The 22,816-nt window shown below is 44.2% G+C and overlaps 1 protein-coding gene across 1 annotated transcript in view; it reads left to right on the forward strand.

The window, feature by feature from the left end:
* Positions 1 to 22,816, forward strand: part of LOC147022212 (voltage-dependent T-type calcium channel subunit alpha-1H-like) — a 481,200-nt gene that overhangs the window by 242,850 nt on the left and 215,534 nt on the right. The window contains exons 6-7 of the mRNA XM_085890488.1: positions 14,282 to 14,630; positions 17,215 to 17,307. Coding sequence (XP_085746614.1) covers positions 14,282 to 14,630; positions 17,215 to 17,307 — 442 coding nt within the window. The remainder of the gene's footprint in view (positions 1 to 14,281; positions 14,631 to 17,214; positions 17,308 to 22,816) is intronic.

The following is a 22,816-nucleotide window of genomic DNA, read 5'->3' on the forward strand; positions in this document are numbered from 1 at the left end:
TCTGCTGAGCCGTAGTAATCCGTTGCTGTCCTTGTCGCTGTCGTTGCTGATGGTGTCACAAATAAAAGGAAATCCTAACTATCAAAAGTAACTCACAGCGCATGAACATTTATTTACCCATGAGACAAGGGAAAGGAAGCTATCTATAAAACACATACTTACCGACATAACTGCTCTGTAGACTATAGGACCTGTATGTTGTGTGCGATAAGTTTCCAAATCCGTAACACTACCCCCTCCCCTTTTTACAGACTCGTCCCGAGTCGTCAAATTTTCGTGTGACCACCATGTGTAAGTTTTCCCCTAGTACATTTTACCTTCAGATCGCTGAGTGCGACATTTTTTATACGTGTCCCAAAAATAAATAACCTAATTCGCTGTGTAACTAACTAACAGACTCATTCAGATGACGTAACTAAAATTGCCGCGCTATGACAAACTTAACCCACATGCAGGTGGGTAAAGAACTTATTTACATTCTTTACCTTAACTTATCTATTTACACTAACCATGGCCCAGGACCTGTCATCTGTGGGGAAAAAGGCATGGCAATGTCAACAGTTATTTGAGGGTGAGTGCTCTGCAGCTGAAGGTCAATCATCCTCAGGGCCTGATCAAAAGGTCCCCCTTGAGTCTTCTCTCTTTCTTTCCTACCCCCAGCTGCTGGAGGCAACTCACCCTAACCCCGCATGCCATATGCCATCCCACAGGCCATTTGAAGAGGTAGCCAGGCTGCCCAATGCAGTGTCTGGCTCCCTTGTGCAAGCACAGGGAATTAGCCAGCTACCCAATGCAGTCACTGGCTCCTCCCTGAAATGAACTGGATGGAACTGGACTGGATGCAAGAACGGTGCACGGGATGTTCAATGCAGTCCCCGTGGTGTGGCTGCCTGCAGGGCAGTCCTTGCAAAACACTGAATGATCCTGGCGCACATGGTTGAGGATGATGACAAAGGGGAAAATGCAAGAAGGGTAGCAGGCATAGGGTTATGGCAGAGGCAGGCGAACAAGGCATGGCAAGGCAATGCAGAACAGGCAGCTGTAGCACAAACACAGGCTGGCATGTGAAGCTGGCCGGCCTCTGGTCTCATTCCGTGAGGGTCTGGAAGGAGTCCGGTGGTGCCAGCCGCTCTGAACACGGACTCGGACCTACCCTACTGTCTCCCCCCAACCTATCACCTTTGCCTGTCTCTGTCCATACCCACTCCCTTAATTTACAACAAAAACCAAATTTAGCCCCTTTTTATTTTATTTTATTTTTCTTATAATTTCTTTTATAATTCCGTCTCCCTAACCCACTTCCTGTCTTTGTCCGGCTAACCTATCCTGTCAACCGAGCCTACTCCCAACCCCTAAGATCCTTTTTTGGAGGGGAATAGGGAGAGACAAGCATCCTCTCTCGAGGCCCAACAAAGCCTCAGAATGTCCTCCTCAGATTTCAGCAGTCTAACCCAAGGTGGGTCCAGCGGCCTAAGGAGAGCGAAGGGATGGATGGTGCAAAGGGGGTACATCTCCTAACTATCCTACTTTTCATTAACTTTAAACTACCACGGGGCTTTCCAAAAAGCCTGTCACTTAAGCTATGGGTTCTAACAACCATGATTCCCGTCGCCTGTGTTGGTGTCCATTATACATTTGGGCCGAGCCCTCAAATTTTCACTCGTGCCCTTGCACACTTTTGTGGCTGGGCAGCGTGGCTCACTTGGCAGGGATTCCCTCTCTGCCGGACTCTATCTATGGCACCCCCGGGCCCTGAGGCTGTCTCCGAGCCTACCTGCTTCCGATGAACAAGGGGGGTTGCCCTTCTTGGCATTGCCCCCCTTCCATGCCCACGTGGCATCTTTGGTGCTCCGGTTCCCCATCCGCGGGTCGCCTGTGCCCAGTACACTATCCCGGTCCCTTGGACCCTTGGCCTACTCTGGCCGACTACTTCAGTGCCCGGGGTTCCCACTACTCGGTACTCACCTTCCCAAGCCACGCTCCCAGCCGGTCAATTCTACTACTGCACCCCTCCAAATGGGTATCGTGCCTTCACTCAACACCAATAACAAAACGACTTCCTTTTTGTAAATTTGACTTACCCACTAACTAACATTATACTGACCCCAGGGTCACTTGGGTGGGAATCACTCCTCCCCCCCCCCCCCACTCAGTCATTTACATTATGCATTCCACATTCACTCCATTCACACACTTGGGCCCGCTGACCCACACTCAATCATTGTATTTCTTTTTCTCTCTCAACACGCTTATTTTTCACATCATTCTGACACTCAGCTAACTAAGTTCCCCTAACGACCTCGTGCTCCCTCGTCCTCCCTTAAACTAATGCACATATCATTTAACTCGACGTAGCTAAGCGACGTCCCCACTACTCATTCCACGTCTGTCCCAAAATCCATTTTCCACTCTAAATCGAAACGAAATTCCCACTAACTAGTCCATAGACCCCATGGAGGACAGCTCATGCCCCCATGAGGCCGGTCTATCTATCGCTAAAACCCTTCCCACTAACTATTTCTCCTTTGCCCAATCTAGGATGCCACTAAATCCTGCAGGGCCGTGTACTTGGAGCAAGGCTTTTGTTCTTTTTTTTCTGCAGCGCCATGGTGGCGGTTTACGGCACGCACGTCCGTCCTTTTGGGCAATACCGACGCCCCCTCCGATGGCCGATCCGTGCAGCCATGACGTCACCCTGCACATCCCAACAAGCGCTCGCTTTCGCGGGATTCCCCACACCAGCCAACGTGTGCCGTCAACCCGATGCTCGCGCCGCGAGATCCCCGATGACGTCACGCGCACCGAGCCTGCGCGGTTTCCCGTGCAGGCCAGCACGCGCGCATCGTCCTGGAAACCCGCTCCGCGTGTTCCGCGAACAGAACACGTGGTATGCAGCACGTGGAGCCCCGTACACGCGCCCACGCGGGAAACCACGTGTTCCAAATTCATCCACTCGCCTATATTTTCGCCGTCCACGTGGCCGGCTTGTGTTCGACGTGGAACGTTTCCGGGCCGGATTGCGCGAAGCCGACGCGGTCACCAAAATAGCTTTATTCTGCACAAAATGTTTGCCACACCCGTCTCACGTCTGAATTCGTCCGCGTTTCAACTCCCCGCATGCACCCACGCACGCCATTTCACTCATGCTATATGCACATTTCAACACGCCCTCACCACTCATATTCTTCACCACACACACCGGGACAATCATATCGGGGAATCGTGCTACCACAAGCAATCCCGGGGCCTCCAGACCCCCTAAGTTGCGTGTGTACCCGCTCACAGCACTCATCCGCTCCACCTCGTTCGGCTCGACCGGACCCACCTCGTCGCGATCTGCTTCAAGGGAGCATATTTCCTCCCTCTGTTCCTGAAGGAGGCTATCCTGCTGCTTGCACCGGGTCATGATACATTCCCCAAGCTCAACCCCACCGTCCCCTCTGAGCTCTACCTGTGTGTGCTCGTCTTTAGTTCCATAATCCTGCATCTCCCTTTGTGTCTCTGTGATGGCGTCTCTCGTCCCCTCGACCTGACCCGTCTCCATCGTGGGATCAACATAATTTGCACTCCCTCCTGTCGGTTTGGTGTCTCCGCCACGTGGTGCCGCCATGATGCTTTTCATCCCGTCCAAGCCCGTCTGCAGGCCTAACCCCATGCACTGCATCTCACCCCGCTGGGTTTGCATATTGCCCTTCAGTGCCTGTGCGCTCACATCCATCTTGTTTTCCATCGCTTGCATATTCACTTTTATTTCGTTCTTTATTCCTTGCACATCGCGCGCATTCGCGTCCATTTTCCCCATCAACGCCTCAAACATCACTCTCACGTCAAACAACCCTGTGGCAGCCGATTCGCCATTATCGGCCACGGATCTGCCAAGGGTCAGGAGGAAGTTTGACGGGGGGGGGGGGGGGGTGTCATGCACCGCCCCTGCGCCCATTACGGACTCTGAGTTTGGTCGCGGGGGATGGTCAACCTGCATGGCGGTGGTGTCCTGGACCATGGGTTTGTCTTCCACTACACTACTACTACTACCCACCTGCATCAGCTCGTCTTGGCTAGACAAGTTGCGTGCTGGGAATAAATTAAAAAACGCTCGCAATTTGGGGGACGGGGGATTTTTGCTCTGTACACCCCTGATCCGACCTGTAAATTTCTCTACGGAGGCCGAGGGGCCGAATCGCACCCCTAACTACCAATGTTGCGGAGCTGGGCGTCTCTCGTCCCCTCCGATGGCTGCGAGCATGACCGCTAGATGGAGCTGCAGAGTCGGCTCGACCGATCGCCAGGAATGTAGATCGTACTTCCTCGGAAAAGTACGGGTCCCTTTCGGACCGTGAAGGGTCAATATTTCTACCACGTGGTACAGGGTTATTCGCCAATTTTCAAAATACCTAGAGACCACGTGGCGATTTACCGAGTCTCCACACCCTCGACGACACCCGTACGGAATGAGCTGCTTAACGTGCTCGAACCGTGTGGATCCGAGCGGTTTGATCACCGAGATCCGTCGGTCCCAAATATCCCGTTATAACGGCAACGGCCTGGCTAATTTCCCAACACGCAGCATGCTCAGTCAATGAAGGAATAGACACGAACGAGCTGAAACATTGAACAATCGGGGTATTTATTCACAATGGGGGATGAGGGGAGCACATAGGGGCAGAGTTAAACCGAATATTAATAAATGCACTTATATACAGGCAAAAAGCACTTATACAATTCACTACTTAGCTGACTGGCGCCACGAACACACATACGCACACACCCAAAGAATCGGACCAAATGGTCTTAATTCGGACCTCTAGCCCAGAGGAGAGTCGGGCTGAAGATCAGGGTCTGTCTTGGACCTGTCCACCTCGTGTGGTCTTCGCGTCGACCTGGGCACCGGCGAGAGGCGAGCCGAACCCAGACAACGGCGAGCGACTCTTGCAGTTCTTGCGGGGGGATGGTATCCCTCAAGCTCGCCCGTTCACCGAGAGAGGCATGGCGCCCAACCCCTGCGGTCCTTGTCGGAGACTGGCATCGCTCGAGCTCTCGATCGTGAGGAAGAGGAAAAAGACGACGATGATGACCAAGACCAGCAGCCCAGGCTCCAGACCAGCAGCCCAGACCGATTGACTGACTCCCTTTTTATGCGCTCTGACGTGGCTCGACCCCTCCCCCACTCAGCGCGCTGCCCAGCGCATCGGTGGGTGGGGGCATGACCCTCCCCCATTGAGCGTGCGGAGAATCCGGGAGCAGAGGGTTGTTGTTGTTCTCTGCAGAGCCGTAGTAATCCGTTGCTGTCGTTGTTGTTGTCATTGCAGATGGTGTCACAAATAAAAGGAAATCCTAACTATCAAAAGTAACACACAACACATGAACATTTATTTACATATTAGACAAGGGAAAGAAAGCTATCTATAAAACACATACTTACCGATATAACTGCTCTATAGGACCTGTATGTTGTGTGCGATAGGTTTCCAAATCCGTAACAGTATTGTGGTTCGAGTCTGGAGAAGGATGAAGTGAAGTCTCCGTTAGGTAGTGGCACGGAGTTTGAATGTGAAATGGCATGCACTTGCAAATTAGCTGCCTGTTACAATGTGTGCATGCATGTGTGAAGGGAAGGCAACTGTGTGTAGCAAAATAAATAAAATAGATAACGAATAGGAATGAAGACCTGCCTAAAAGCCCATGCAATGCATTCTGTCCCATAAACCCACGAGACGAGGAAAGGGCTATCTCGAATGAATACTGATGAAATAACTGTTTCAGGACCACTTTATGTTGTGTGCCTTTGCCTTTAGGAAGCACCGGCTTTGCAAAACCACAACAATATACATAAACAAAAAAACCATTGTCTGTCCGTACGTACACACACACACATTGTCTGTCTGTCTGTACGTTCTTTTTTAATGAATTTCATCTTCTGTACATAGGTCTGATGCAAGCCCAGTATCAGTTCCCTATTGGGCCACGGCAGTCATAGCCTAAGTGGGTTCATGAGGGGGAAACAAATAACACTTCTGAAACAAAAAAATTCGGGACGGGCCCTGGGAAAGTTATAGGCAAGATGGCGAGGCCCATCGGCTGGGGGGTGAGGTGGGGTGGGGGTTTATATTTAATGGGCTTTTACACCCGCGGCCATCGTAATCAATTTCAACAGTGGTCGCGACTGTAAAATCCCATTAAACATTAATCCTATCTTTCACCGTTCAAGAGATTAGCACGTGCATACAAAAAATATAAAAAACCTTCTAATATATATATATATATATATATATATATATATATATATATATATATATATATATATATATATATATATATATATATATATATATATATATATATATATATATATATATATACCTCCATTAATCTTTCCTAACCAAACCTTGCAGATTTCACTTCTCTCTCTTTCTCTCTTTCTCTCTTTCTTTCTTTCTTTTTTTCTCTCTCTTTCTCTCTCTTTCTCTCTCTTTCTCTCTCTTTCTCTTTCTTTCTCTCTCTTTCTCTCTCTTTCTCTCTCTTTCTCTCTCTTTCTCTCTCTTTCTCTCTCTTTCTCTCTCTTTCTTTTTCCTTTCCTCTTTGTTTGTCCCCTTGCCTGTTGTACCCAATTGTTACTCCACTACCCCCACTGTCAATTTAACCTTGCTCTTCCATGAGCCCCACTCTTGCAGAAATAAAAAATGACTGCTCTGTAAATTTGAGGATGGTGTTTGCTGAGTTAATTCGATGCTTTAAAATTTGCACTGGATCTTTACACAATTGGTTGAACATGTTGAACAAGCAATTACAAAACTCAAAACACTTCACAAAAACGTTTCCGAGAAAAAAAAAACTCCATCTCCAGCTGTTTTCCGAGTGAAAATAACCACAAGGACAATTCATAACTTCAGTTTGCTTGTAAACTTTTATCTCTATCAATGTACAAAAGAGTACACAGTCTGACACACCTCAGAAGGAGCAGCCTAAGCAGCAGCAGTCCACACTTGACAAAGCATCGTGGTGCTCATGCCAAGTAATACACACATCAAAGGTACAAATCATCTATCGAACGCTGGATACAGAAATTTCTGCTGCTTTGGGAATCAAACCCACACCAGTGAAGCCAAAGCAACAATACAAGGTGTTTCAAAAAGATTGATACAACTTTAGCTTCCTGCCATTTCTTTGTTTTTTGACCTATTTTTTTTTCCACAGCTTGTGTTATGGTGGTATTTGTTCCCTGGGATTTATAGCTCGGTAGTTCAACCATGCCATTGACAGTGAAGCAGAAGACAACAGTGGTGGTTCTGTGGTGTGAGACTAAATCATAAGTGGACACCCGCAAGAGATTGTGCCCAGAATACAACCTCAGAACACGTGATGCACCCACAAATTGTGCTGTTCAACATATTGTGTCACATTTTGAGCACAAAGGTGCAGTCCACAACCACAGCAAGGGCAACAGTGGCAGGACAGCATCAGTAACCAAGAGCCAAGCCAACATCGACGCCATGCGGGATTCTGCAGTGGACAGTCCCAAGAAATCCTACCACCAGCGCTCCTGGGAGCAAGGCATCACACCACCATCAGTCTGGCATATCCTCACCAAGGAACTGAAGCTTTTCCCATACATCTTCTCTATAAGGCATAAACTGAGTCAAAATGACATGAGAAGGATACTTGATATGTGCAATTGGCTTCGTGACAGGATGGAGCGGTGCCCAAGCTGGATCAACCTGATCTGGTTCAGCGAAGAAGCCCATTTCCATTTTAATGGTGCCATCAACAACCACATCAACATAGGGCAGGCTTATCCTTGGTGATCGCTTTGTGATCACAGATATTTAGTTTATTGTTTTATTTTCACCTTTATTCCCTTAACTACAACATCGCAAGCAATTGTGCCCCAAAAACAGCATCTCATTAGTGTTAAAACACACACACACACACACACACACACACACACACACACACACACACACACACACACACACACACACACACACACACACACACACACACACACACACACACACACACACACACACACACACAAACCTAACATGTCTCAAACAAATGCAAAAAACAACCGTCAAGAATACCTACATTGAATGAAGCTGATCCTGAAAACATGCCTCTCCCCAAGAAACAAAATGAAATCCATAAACCAACTCGCAGTACCAGTGTTCCAATACAGCTGTGGAACAATAAACTGACTCCAATTGGAAATCAATAAGTTTGACATCAAAACAAGAAAACTCCTGACCATCCACACAATGTTCTCCAAAAACAGTGCATCCCGAGAATGTACCCGCCGAGACAAGAGGGAGGGAGCGGCCTGATGGAACTCAACCAGGTGAACAGAGCAATGAGTGTCGGACTAGCTGAGAAAGTGAAATTCTCAACAGACTATCGGATTCAATTTGTAAACAAACATGAACACAACAAACCTGAAAAAGTATCCCTAATTCACCTTGCAAGGAATTTCCAAAAACAGGTGCGAATAGAACATCCCGCATCCCAGGAAAATGAAACGGAAACAAATACAATCCCAACAATTTCAAAAAAGACAAAAAGTAATATATATATATAAAAATAACTCTCAACAAATATACACCAACAACTGGGAGCATGACAATAGAGCAAGAAAATACAAAAAATAATTGGACCGAGATGGGATCGACAAAGAAAGCTCATTGGAATGGCTAAGAAGAAGTCAGCTCAACTGGGATGGAGACAAAATAATAATAAATACCCAAGATCAAGGACACTACACCAATGGATTTCCAAATATGGTGGAACTGAGACAGCCGGACAAATGTAGGTTCTGCAAGACAGAAACAGAAAGTACTAGTCACCTGCTTTGGGGACGCAAAAAAACTATTATCGAAAAATATCCCTGGGAACATTACCACAAACGAACTACAGTTGGAGACAGTCTGGGGTTCAGTGACTATCCTGAAAAGAGCCCTCAGAACAAAACTCTGAGAACAACAAAATTGAATAGCTTGGTCCATCTGTAGCCCCTTTTTGAAGTGGAGATGGATACTTTGAGTCCGGGGAGGACTTCATTCCATTTCCTCAAGCCCACAAATGGAGATAAGGAACAACTAATCACACACACACACACACACACACACACACACACACACACACACACACACACACACACACACACACACACACACACACACACACACACACACACACACACACACACTTCTTTTTCTGTTTAGCTGCCATATTATGACCACGTGATTTCCCATCAAGGTGATAATAAGCATGGTTTAATAGTAGTAGTTGTAGCAGGTTAGGGAGTGATGCAAGGTGAGAATTCGGCATAGTTGACATTCACTCTTCTTGTTGTTTCGTATTCAGCTTATGGCTGCTTGTTGCATCATTTTCTGGAAGCATGGCTGCAGCACTGATGCAGTCCCCCTGTTACCAGTAAGCTGGTCCTCATTTTGCCAACATTTGAAGGATGACAGACTGAGTCAGCCTACCTGGTGTTATTATAGGGGCTGAAACTCAAGACCCGAAGATCTTAAGCCAGCCACCTTAACCATTAAGCCAACATCAGGCTTCTATATTCACTCTGATGCTGTTCTAAATTTGTGGACGTCTAGTATTCGACAGCTACAAAACTATCTCCAGCACAACACACATTGAATGTATCGAAACTGTTTACTAACAGGCTTCTGTGTCTCTCTAAGGTGGACTTGTGTCGCTATATATGACCTTACCTTATATAGCTCTTCCATGAGCCTCGAGCATGTATATTTAAAAAAATAAAAAATTCATTTTACATCCACTTCACTCTCCGATTGGCTGTTCTGAGGGTCGTGGAACTTTTCATGAATTTTCTAGGTCTTGATCATAACTGACCTGCCAAGCCTGTCTAGAAGCAGTAACTTCATTGAAGGGGAGAGGAGGGTCTGATCCATGGGGGTAAGTTAAGCACACAACTCCCCCCCCACCCCCCTCCCCCCCCCCCCAATTTTCTTTGCTGTGTGTTTAGCCCTCATCTAAAACTGCTTTTTCCTGACATCAACAAGCAAAGTATGTGACTTGTTATGAATAGAGGGTGGTGCCACCTCTAAGCTCTCTCCCTCCTGGCACTTTCAGTAAGGGGCGGCTCAACTTACCCACCTCTCCCATACCACTCATATTCTGATGCCATATTCTCCTTTACATCACTCTGAAACGCATTCCTCCCCCTCCTTCTGGATAAACCTCATGGGCCTGGTTGGGCTCCATCATTGCCTAATATGTTCCGATCTCTTGCGCTGCAACCATCGCTGCTTGTTTGTGAGACCTGAGATTATTCTCATGCATCTATTATGGAAAGAATTCAGCTTTTTTTTTTTTTTTTTTTTTTTTTTTTTTGTATACCTTGGTCGAGGCTCGTATAAGAGCTAACACACAACTCACAGCAAGGAGGCATGAGACGAGGGGCGGGAGTGGAAGGGACAAAACAGTGGGGAACAGACACATTAGGTGAACTGTGGAAGGGAGAGGGATGGGGATGGGACGGGGAACATGGCGAAGAGAAGATGGACATTTCAGGGACTTTCAGGAAGGAAAGCAGGAGAAATGAAGGAAGTAGGCTTGGGTGGATTATCGGGGGTAGAAAAGATCGAGGATTTGGATGGGGGAAGATAAGAGGTGGTGGTGAACAGCTGTTTTGAAAGCCTGGAGGGAAGAATGGGAACGAATAGAGTGAGGAATTTTATTCCAAAGGCGGGAAAAAGAGGAATGAAAGAGTGAAGATGAGCAGTGATTCGTGATTTTGGTAGTTTTACCAGAAGGGGGTTGTTGGCGGACCTTGAGCGCCCTGTGGAAATGTGGTGGGGACAAATCGCAGAGAGAGCAGGGGGGGCAAGGCTGGAGAGGAGTCGGTAGAAGACAGAAAGACCACCGACCAACCTGCGGTGATTGAGTGAGAGGCCCAAAGACTCAGCTTCATTGCGGGAGATGCCGATGATCTTAAATGCCCTGGTTTCGACACCGTGAAGCCGAGAAAGGTGGGAGGCAGGAGCACCAGCCCAGAGGGGAGAGCAGTACTCCATCAGGCTACGGACAAAAGCTTTGTCAGTGGTCAGGAGCTCAAGAGGGCCGAGGAAGGACTTAGCACGACGGAGGATTCCCAGTCGGCGACTGGCTTTTGAGGCGAGGTTGGAAATGTGACTTTCCCAGGAAAGGTCATGGCAGATAGTGAGACCTAGAAGCTTGAAAGAAAAGACTTCTTCCAGAGCATTGTTGAGAAAGTGGATGGGGGGGTTTTGTAAACGGTCCTTTCGAAGAGACATAGTGAGAGTGTGAGATTTGTCTGGATTGAAAGACATGTTCCACGTGTTGGACCAGTTTGTGATTTTATCCAGATCTGCAGTGAGCGAAGAAGCTGCTGCTTGCCGGTCTGAGGGATGACAGATGGTACGGCAGAGGGTGGAGTCGTCGGCAAAGAGAAATAGAGGATTTTCCAGAGAGTCCGAGAGATCATTGATGAAAACCAGAAAAAGAACAGGGCCCAGAACGCTACCTTGAGGAACTCCAGCCTGCACAGGAAGAGGGGATGAAAGAACTCCATTTAGGGCCACACGTTGACTGCGACAGGAGAGGAAGTCTGCGAGCCATGAGTGGAGATGGCCTTGAATACCATGGGAAGAGAGTTTGGTGAGTAGGGCAGGGTGCCAGACTGTGTCAAAAGCACGTGATATGTCCAGGGATACGGCTCGGGTTTCCTGTCTGGCATTGAGGACCTCCATCCATTGATGGGAGAGCAGAAGAAGCATATCCAGGGTAGAGTGACCTGGTCTGAAACCAAATTGATGATTGGAAATCAAGCCATTGGAGAAGAGGAAGGATTTCATATCTGAGGCGATGATGGATTCCATCACCTTGCTGATGATTGGGAGAAGGCTGATTGGTCTGTAGTTATAGGGATCTGTTTTTGCACCTTTTTTATGCAGGGCAGTGATGTTAGCAGATTTCCAAGCAGATGGCAGATGACCTTGGGCAAATGAGAGGGTGAATAGAACAGAGAGAGGGTGAGCAAGAGCAGAAGAGCAGGCTTTGAGGACACGTGGGCTGATGCCGTCTGGACCGGTTGCAGAATCTGACTCGAGGTTTGAAAGCAAGCTCTCCACCTTCTCAGGAGAAAAGGATACAGAGTCCAGGGACAGTTGGGTGCGACTGGGTAAAGTGGGTAGAGATAGTGATGGGTTTAGGACACATGATTTAGCTGCAAACACCGAGTTTAGACATTCAGCTTTATCACGTGTGGAATCAGCAGTGCGGCCATTTGAGGTAAGGGAGGGGATGGAGGGGGAACATACACCAGAAACAGATTTGATTAAACGCCACCAGGATTTTGAGGAGATTTTTCTTATTGTCTCCTTCAATGGTATCCAGCACTCAGACCCATAAGGGTGTATGGAGAGCACACAAGGCAGCCCTTTCTTGGCTAGTTCTTGAAGTTTCTCCAGAAGGACTCAAACAACAAGTTTCCCAACAACATCCAACAATACAATACCTCGCCAATTGTCACACTTTCTCAACTCTCTTTTTTGTGTGCAGGAACGAGCACAGCATGTGCCCCATATGTTGTAACTCCCCTTCCTTCCATATGGTAAGATCTCATAGAAACTCAAGAAATTAATCTTCACAACATCCTGCTTAGGCCATCTCTGGCAGAATGCAGAATGCCAGAGGTTCCTCTCACCTTTCCATTATTGAGCCTGCTCATCACCCTCTTCACTCTGCCCGAGTTGGCAGTTCAGTCATTTGTGATTGAACAAGTCTCTGGAGGACTCTTTCGATTTCTTCAATATCTAATTAACTCTGGATGTTTAGAATATTAGTGAATTGCCTTCTCCACCACTGATGTTGTTCATCAGCTGCAGTGCACAGGTTGTAATCCTCGTTATTGACCATGAATAACGCGCACGCACACACACACACACAAACACACACACACACACACACACACACACACACACACACACACACACACACACACACACACACACACACACACACACACACACACACACACACACACACACATTTCCTTATTACAATAATAAACTAGAACAGCACTCGGTAAAGCGCATACCTCCACCAGGCTGAACAGTTTATGTTTTGAAGTCCACTGGTAGGCCAGATCTGCATCTGTACCTTAACCAAAATCGAATCGGCCTGTTCTTGTCACTTACCCAACTCAACTTACAAGTTTTGTCCGAATCAGTCAATAACTGTTTGAGATATCGTGCTGTATATCGTTTTTGGCCCGATCTCTCAATGGTGAAGAATCACTTTAAAAATTCTGGGATCCGGATCCGGATCTTCACCAAAATCGAATCAATTCTTCTGTGGTACATACCCAATTTGCCCACCAAGTTTTGTCCGAATCTGTCCACAATTTTTTTGAAATATCCTGCAACATATTGTTTTTGGCCCTTTCTCTCAATGGTGTTCCTATCTCTCTCTCAAATCATTCTAGGATCCAGATCTCGATGTTCACCAAAGAACTTATCGATTCGTCCATGTCATATTCATCAATAACTTTTTGAGATACCCTGCTCACAAACAGACAAACAGATAGACAAACAGGGGTAAAAACATAGCCTGGTCCACCTCCGGTGGCGGAGGTAATAGGGATCATAACATTCTCTGTCTGTAGTTATCCAACGCTCATCCAGATTGATGGATGATTTGACAAGTTTCGCAAACGAAGCAGAAGGGTGGAATGTATTTGTTTTATTTTTATTTTTGCCATGCTCTTTATACACACCTTGAATGTTAAATATCCTACTATTTCTTATATAAAATATATTATTGTGCTCATACGCTGAGCATATTTAAAATTCTCCAAATTGGTTTATTTGTCGGCTGAGTGGAAAATTCACACTTTCGGATAATCAAAGGAACTGCCTCAGCTGCACCAGTTACAGCCTATAGGGATGCAAAGGTTTCCTGATCCTGAAGAACAATATGTAAGCTTACTGCATTATAGACACCTTGTTTTTATTTTGTACTGCACACATAATGCTGATTTTACATATTATTTCTGCGAACATTGAGAAATCATGATTACGATGTGACATAGTGTATTCAACATATAACGGTGTCTATTCTAAGCTCCATAGCATGTCGCTGTCAGTGAGATGTGGATGTTGATTTCTCAGCTGTTTATTCCTTGTCTTCAAGTGATTGTTGAAATCTGCTGTTGTGTTATTTAGTGTTAAAAGCAATTGTGTCAAAAATAATGAAGACAACTTCTCTGAATTATTTTGCCTTGTAGGTTATTGAATACGAGCCTCCTTCCACCTTACTACCGTACGCAAGCTGAGGCAGAAAGTCCGTTCATCTGCTCCCTGCCGCAGGACAATGGCATGCAGCGCTGCGGAGATGTTCCACCATCTCAACACGCAGGTTTGCGATGTCAGGCACAACCCTCGGGGGCCGCGCCTTTCCAGCCTCTTGCCCGCACAATGCCATTCATCACCGCAAGACTGAATGGTACAATTGGGAACAGTTCGTGCATGGACTGGAATCAACTGTACACGGTGTGCCAGGCGAGCTCTGTGAATCCACACAATAACGCCATCAACTTTGATAATATCGGATACGCTTGGATCGCCATCTTTCAGGTATCACACATATTGGCATGCGCTCCTTTTATTGCCTCCCACACATCTGAAGGCATGTACTTACACCGGCACTGGCTCGATAGAGTTTTTCCAAGCATTTGATCAAAATTTGAAAGGATCATAAGTTTCTCCACAAAGGGTTTTAATGACATAGAGGACAGAAAAATGTGGATAGACAGAATATCTCAAAATGAGTGATGTTTGTAAAGATGTACTCTGCAATAATGGAATAATGATTAATGGTTTCCTGCATTTGGTTACTTTCCTTTATGTTTTCTACATCTGTGAAATGTCTGCAGAAGTCCTTTTTTTCATGCAGAAATCTAGTTTCATAGAGGAGCTAAAAGGCTTTAAAGACTGATAGCAGCGGGCTCATAGAATGACAGAGAATCAAAGGGGAACAGAAAAACAAAGGCATCGCACAGGGGGTGGATCAGTGGTGGAAAGAAAACGACGGGATGGGTTGAGCGGGGTCAGCGATTGTCGAAGTGAGCAGAAGTATGTACGGGAGAAAGCAGGAGATGACACGATGGGCAGCAGCAGAGGTGTTGCATGGAGGGATTCAAGATAACAGGGAGTCGGTTTCACACATGAGATAAAAGAAGGATTAAGGAATGGAGGTGAGTATTCACATTCGAATTAGGGAGGGTGATCAAGTGTTGGATTCTCGAACAGCGTCTTAATATGTTTCATTGTCAGTTTTGATGGTTATTTTTTTGACAACTTCTGCAATTGTTCAAGTTGTTAACTAAGGAAAATATTCTGTTGCCTTCTCTTTTCTACTTGCTTTACATAAATATTTACTGCAGGAGAAGTACTCCGACTGGACCGTCTCAACCAAATATCAGTATAACTGCTTTGTAGGTCAAATTCCTTGTATTGTGAGCAAGCAGATTTGACCTCTTTGCCCCCCTCAGCACTAATTATCGGTCTATGTTTTCTATCTAATGTAGTTTTGGCTGTGACTCCATCATTAATTTATCCCACTGGTTGCATCATCACTGATATTCCGCTGTGCCACTCATACTGCGCCCCGGCAGATTAGGAAATCAATTTAGCTGTGGCACTGGTGCTTAACGATGTCCCCTTTTCAAAAGACAATGTGGGATCTTTAACATCCACCAGTGAGTGCTTGTAAATGGGAGATCAAGCTCAACACCCTCTGTCGGACGGCGTACTTATTTATGCAGCATCAGGATGAGAGTTAATTGTCTGATCAGGAATTGAACACAGATTAGCTCAGGGATGAGCATGCTCCCTCCGAGCTATCATGTTACCCCATTCCAAATTCACAACTGTTTCTGCATTCCCATGACACATCAACAATGCAGGGTGCAAATAACATTTGTATTTGTTATCAGTAAATTAAATGAAAGAGCCATGAACTAACACGACTTCTGCTAATTGCCTTTTGAGCAATCTGATTTTGTAACTTTCTTGGTTGCTGTTTTGCATCCTGTGCCCGTCCGATTCCAATTGACGGCTCGACGAGCCAGGTGAGCAGTCAGTGTTGTGCCATGCCAGGAGTAAAAGCATCGTATCTAATAACGCTGTCAGTGGAGGAAAGATTTACACCTGTTGTTTGTCGTGTTTTATGCATTCTCACATCGCCTCATTCGCTGCCACTGTGAATCTGTCTAGTAGAATGGCTATACAGATGCCTTGAAATATGTCATCCCTGGAATTATACCGAAAACTAACTGAGAGTATGTTATGCCAGTAATCAGATAATTATTTGTTGTGCCACCTGAGAGTACAACATCCCAGGAACTATGATGTCCAACTGAGAATGTTTTCCAAGGAATTTTACTTTCTACCAATTAAGAGTATATCTTCTTTGGGGATTCTGCTGTCCACCAACTGAAATTGCAACTGTCTCCAAACTGAAAGTATGTTATCCCATTAATTCTAATCTTTGCCAACTGAGAATATATTCCGAGGAATTGTCCTGTCAACCAACCGAGAGTGTGTCATCTCTGGATTGCTACTCACCACCACTGAGACTGCATCATCCCTGGCATTCTACTTTGTGCCAACTGAAAGTATGTTATCCCATTGAATATATTCTCCACCAATTGAGAATACCTTCCAAGGAATTGCTCTGTTAACCAACTCAGAGTTCTAATCTCTGGATTTATACTGTCTACCAACTGACACTGCATCGATTCCAGAATTCTCCTGTCCACCGACTGAGAGTGTCTCGTCTCAGGAATGCTGCTGCCTACAAACTGAGAGTGCATCATCTCTGGAATTACAGTCCACCAACTGAAAGTGCATCATTCCAGGACTTGTACTGTTCACCAACTGAATGTAAAATGATTTTGAGGGGAAATATCAATGCTACAGAACAGAATTACACCAATTAGTTTTTACAGCATAACAGTGATATCAAAGCTGCTGAAAGGAAAAGAAGCGTGATCGAGAGAAGGTAAACGTTGATGGATGATTCGTTGAACCCAGCAGGAAAAAGGTAATAGCGAACGATTATGTCACAAGGAACACAGAATGTGCATGACAACAACTCCACCAGCAGCATTACCTGTGCAATATTTCTGTGAACATCATGACCCCTTTCCCGCTGCAGGTGATAACTCTCGAAGGATGGGTGGACATAATGTATTTTGTCATGGATGCGCATTCTTTCTACAACTTCATCTACTTCATTCTGCTGATAATAGTAAGTTTTTCAGGGATGTCGATCTGGTAACCTTGACAGACTTGTTTTTTGAGTTATGGCTATTGCAAAGTTTGGGAGTTTTATGATTGAGAACCCACATTAAATTGAGATGTTTGCTTTTCAAACATGTCAATTTAATGTGAGTTCTGAATCATAAAACTTCATTCTAAAATTGAATTTGTTTGTACAATTTACCAATTGTGACAATGAAATATTCCAATTCAATCAATCAATCAATTGATCCATGTGACATCTATTTCCTTCAACAAAATCAACATAATGTACAAAAGACATTTAAATGGCTGAAGGAGGCCGAGTCCCAAACAGCATTGCTTGAAGATTTTTACACATTCAGATTATATTCAAAATAACTATGAAACAACAAATAATATAAATAATAATATAAATAACAAATAATAAATGGAGGTTTAAATTCCATACTCTGTGCAAGGGTAAGTAAAATAAATAAATAATCATTAACATTTGTGAAATACTGAGTATCGGGGCATTTCCAGAAAGATAAAGCTTCTGGTGAAATGCCCTAAACTACAAAGAATCAACTACCAGATAGGAAGTATAAACAAATGACCATGAGCAAAAGCAAACACAGAGAATGAACAAAATACTGAAGTACAAAATCATTTGGACATCATTAATTTAGGAGCATCTTTTGTACGATAGACATATGCACATGTTGGGAAATGAGAAAGTTATTTTAAGAATATATAAATTTGTTCACAGAAGGCTGGGATTTCACTGCTCCGTCAATAGTGTGCTAAAGATGAGGATCATAACATCTTATTGTATTCATGGAGTATGATGTGCAAGTTTAAGGTAAGAACAAATTGTTGAAAGATCTAGTATGGCAAGTGTGTGTGTGTGTGTGTGTGTGTGTGTGTGTGTGTGTGTGTGTGTGTGTGTGTGTGTGTGTGTGTGTGTGTGTGTGTGTGTGTGTGTGTGTGTGTGTGTGTGTGTGTGTGTGTGTGTGTGTGTGTGTGTGTGTGTCGTTTGTTGAGGTGAAGTAAGAAGAGAATGTACAGGGAAGAATATTGTGGACATATAAATATCCCTGTGTATGCAATTTATTAACATCATTAAGAGTCAAAGTGTTAAGCCTAACGACGGGAGTTGCAGGATGGTTTCAAGGATGAGAGAAGGTACAAATCCTCAAGGTTCCTTTTCTTCTTCTTGTGTATGGCAGATTGGCTGCTGGGTAGCTATCACTTTGTTGGGGCACAACTATGTCGCTGATGCTGTGCCCCTCAACAGTACACTTTTACTCATTTCGCCCACCTCAGAAGGATGACAGGCTGAGTCAACCCCACCAGGTGTTAATTCAGCAGCCAATGGGGGCTTGAACTCAGCACCCTAAGATCCCAAGCCAGCCACCATAACCACTAAGCCAACACCAAACTAAGGCTCCTTTTGAGCTACAATGAGTGAATGAAGCATATTGTTGCTGGTACGTTCCCATGCAATAATATAATAAATGAGGTAACGTAAAACTCGGGTATTGTAGAGAGAAATTAATGTGGTTTAAGGTAGACGTGAATGTAATCTGGATTGAACACGTGTTACGAGGAACAGTTTTCATGATAAAGGAAATGTGTTTGGACCAGGTGAGTTTATCATCGATTGTTCCTAAAAATTTTAGATGAGTGAACCTTAACGATGAGCTCATTATCAATTTCAATAATCCCTTTTTGCTGTTGGGAGATTCGTTTTTTTAATTGCAGAAGTGCATTTTATTTGTTGGCTTTGATAGTTCGTCTGAAAATTATACTGTGTATGTTTTGTTTTTCCCTCTTAAATTTTGTGAAAATATTATTTTTGAAGAAATGCCGATTATTAAGATTCAGAAGTAATTAGTTATTTTTGGATCATGTGATAATAGGTCTCCTTTTCGATGCAAATTAGAAATAAGAGATACAATACCAGGAAAGTAGGGTAAGATATTCCCCCACCACCAAACTTATTAGTTATTTTGCTCAATATCCTGAACGTTTTTAATTTGATAATAATAAATACATATAGCACCTTTGCCAATGGATACAGGTGCTGGGTGCCTGCTGTACCATCAACCAGAAAGCTTTACGTTGTGGACTGGTTAAGTGTACCTAATCAGTTAACGTACCTAATGATGACGAAGGAGGTTATATTGTGTGGGGAGCATTCGGTGGGGGGGGGGGGATCAACTTGATGCACCTCACATGACACAAATATTCAAAAAGCAAAACATACGTAATTATCCAAAGAGGAGAGAACAGAGACAGGCAAAAGAAGAGGAACAAGGATTGAGAATGTTGCTTAAACCTTCTATGCTATATTGATTAATTTCTTTGAATGACTGACCATTGGACCAAAGGATGTGGTATCTGTCTGAAGATAGACCATCTTTATTTTGCTGATGATTATGGAAGTTCATTGGAAGATTATGGAAGTTCATTGTATGGTATTTTTGAAACTTTTCAAAGTGATAGTGGATAAATACCTTGAGCAAGGAAAAAAAACATTTGTATTTATTCTGAAACCAATTTGGTAAGCTTGTGTTTTTATATTTTTATTTTGTTCAGGGGTTGTGAGTGGCTGTGCATTCATCCCACATTGGCCTTCGGGGCCATTCAAAAATTATGTAATGCATGGTGGTGTGGTGGAGTGTATGTCCAAGAATTGCGGAATGTTACAGGGGGAGGGGGTGTTTTCAGTGCTGTTACATAACACAAAATCAACAAGAACAAGTTCGAATTGTGAACATACAACTCTCATTCGTACAACTCTCAGGTGAGCGATAGCATGGACGACAGACAGTTTTGAAATTTGGTAAGATTTTCATTGCATCAGCAAAAGAAACCAGAGCACCTCACAAGAGTGAGGCTTGTTTCATATCATCATTTGCGACTAAATTTTGTCCAGCGCATTTAATTATTTTTTTTTTAATTACGATTTTAAGAAAATGGGCCAAAAGGGCCGTTTCTTGGCCCAAAGGGCTGGAATCGCACTTTGGGCTCATTTATTGCCTGGGGAATGGTCTCTAGAACAACCGACCAGTTTGGTTCGGTTCCGTTCACAAATAACCGAGAAATACCAATTTTAAGAAAATGGGCCGAAAAGGCCGTTTCTCGGCCCAAAGGGCCGGAATCGCACTTTGGGCTCAGTTAATGCCTGGGGGGTGGTCTCCAGAATATACCTGTCAAGTTTGGTTTCGTTGTGTCCACTAATAACCAAGAAATAACAATTTTAAGAAAATGGAACAAAATGAGCCGTTCCTTGGCCCGGAGGGAAGCAATTGCACTTCAGGCTCAGTTAATGCCTGGGGAATGGTCTCCAGAATATACCTGTCAAGTTTGGTTTCGTTGTGTCCACTAATAACCAAGAAATAACAATTTTAAGAAAATGGGCCAAAATGGGCCGTTCCTTGGCCCGGAGGGAAGCAATTGCACTTCAGGCTCAGTTATTGCCTGCACATATGTGTTTAGTATATGCTTGTCAATTTTAATCGAATTCAGTTCACAAATTATGGAGAAATAGGCGTTCAAATGAACTGTACACAAGAAAAGAGAGAACGTGAAGGGCGCTTAGATCCCGAGGGGTTGAAGACCCCACGGGCTAAAAAGAGTAATCAGTGATTGCAGACTCTCGCCAGGACTTCTTTTGAGTGGAGTAATTTTATAGATTTTAGGGTAAATCCAATATGGCTGCCAAACCGTCTGACCTATGACTTCATGCGTGCAAACCTTTTCTTCCTCGTGGACAGGCGGTCAGACGTGTAAAGTTTCACTTCTATCTGTTCAGCCACTTCAGAGAAGAAGATTTTTGAAGGTTTTAAAAAAAACAATATGGCTGCCGAATCACGTGACCGATGACGTCATCAATTTGTTTTTCTGTGGACTATTTTATACCAAGATGACCCTCTAAAAAATTTTCATACTGATCTTATGTGGCGTTCTACAAATGCAATTATGACGTCATAATAAAGGTACCTATGATGTCATAACAAGCTCAAATGAGCTAAGATCCTCGTCCTCTTCATGATGACGTCATAAAAACGAATATGACGTCATTGTGATGTATTAGCTTTGCGATAAATTATCTGTGCGAATGCCCAGCTTGATTCCCGCAAACAAAATTCAAACAGCTTGCCTAGTTTCGGAGATAATGGTATCGGCGATTTCCATTAGCGGCGATATTGTGACGTCAACTTTTTTCGAGGAAGAATTTCCAAAATTGGAGATGGTTACTGCCTGTGCATGGTATTTTTACATATATATGCCAAGTTTCAGGAAGTTTCGATGAAAACTGAAGGCTGTGAAACAAAAAAGTCCACAAGAAGAAGCAGAAGAACAACGTGAGAAAGACTTAGAGATCCTCCATGAGGATCTAAAAATCACACTTATTCCTCATGAGGAGTACTTGCTATGTGCCAAGTTTCAATTTTTTTCCTTGGTGCGGTTTCAGAGATAGAGGTCCAAAGTTTTTCCGGTTTTCCAATATGGCTGCCTCACCACGTGCTATATGACGTCATAATTATAATTACAACATTCCACATGAGTAGTCGCACCAATGGTGTAAATTTCGTCTCAATCTATCAAGCGGTTGTGGAGAAAAATACGAAAGTTCTGTGCGGACAAACAAACAAACAAACGGACCCAAATGCAATACCCTCTCCTCAATACATTGATGATAAAAGCTCCATTTCCACTTGTTTCCATTCCTGGATTTTCTCCAACATGGAGTGTTGGATGCCATTGGATTGCTTTTTCATTTCAGCCCATAGTTTTGCAAAGATGAGCTGAACAGCCTGTTTTTGGACGTTTCTGAGTGAGCTTTCCCATTAGTTTGAATGAGATGCTGGTGCAGCTTTTCTCTATCAGCTATGGCTTGGTCGAGAGATCTCACTGTAAACTTGCGACTGAAGAAAACATGACGTCACTTTCCCGAGGAGTCGTTATATTTTGGATATTCGTATCCTTTAAATTGTACGACTTTATTACCTCCACCACCGAAGGGAGACAGAGATTATGTTTTCACCCATGTCTGCAGTTTGTTTGTGAACAGGATATCTCAAAAAGTTGGGGACGGATTTGGATGAAACTTGGTGGACAGGTTGATTGCGTGACAAGGAAGAATTGATTAGATTTCGCTGAAGATCTGGATCCGGAAAATAGAATTATTTAATTTTGAAGTGATTCTTCACCATTGAGAGATGTGGCCAAAAACGATATATAGCATGATATTTCAAAAAGTCGTGGATGAGTAATGACAAAACTTGGTGGATGGGTTGATTAGGTGACAAGAACAAGCCGATTAGATTTTAGTTTAGGTCCGAATCCGGATCCAGCCGATCAGTGAGATCCAAAAAACTGTTCTTTTTTTTAATGGCCCCTTATGAGACTTTAAGATTCACATAAATTGTAGGCAGGAAGTAATTCAGGCGATGTAATTCAGACGATCTAATTCAGGAAGAGAAAAAATATCAATCAGCTGGGTTTTTAATAAAGAACACAATAGT

Source organism: Eptatretus burgeri, chromosome 8 (assembly GCF_056783735.1).
Source record: "Eptatretus burgeri isolate ZD-2024b chromosome 8, Ebu_testis_v1, whole genome shotgun sequence".
Lineage (NCBI taxonomy): Eukaryota > Metazoa > Chordata > Myxini > Myxiniformes > Myxinidae > Eptatretus > Eptatretus burgeri.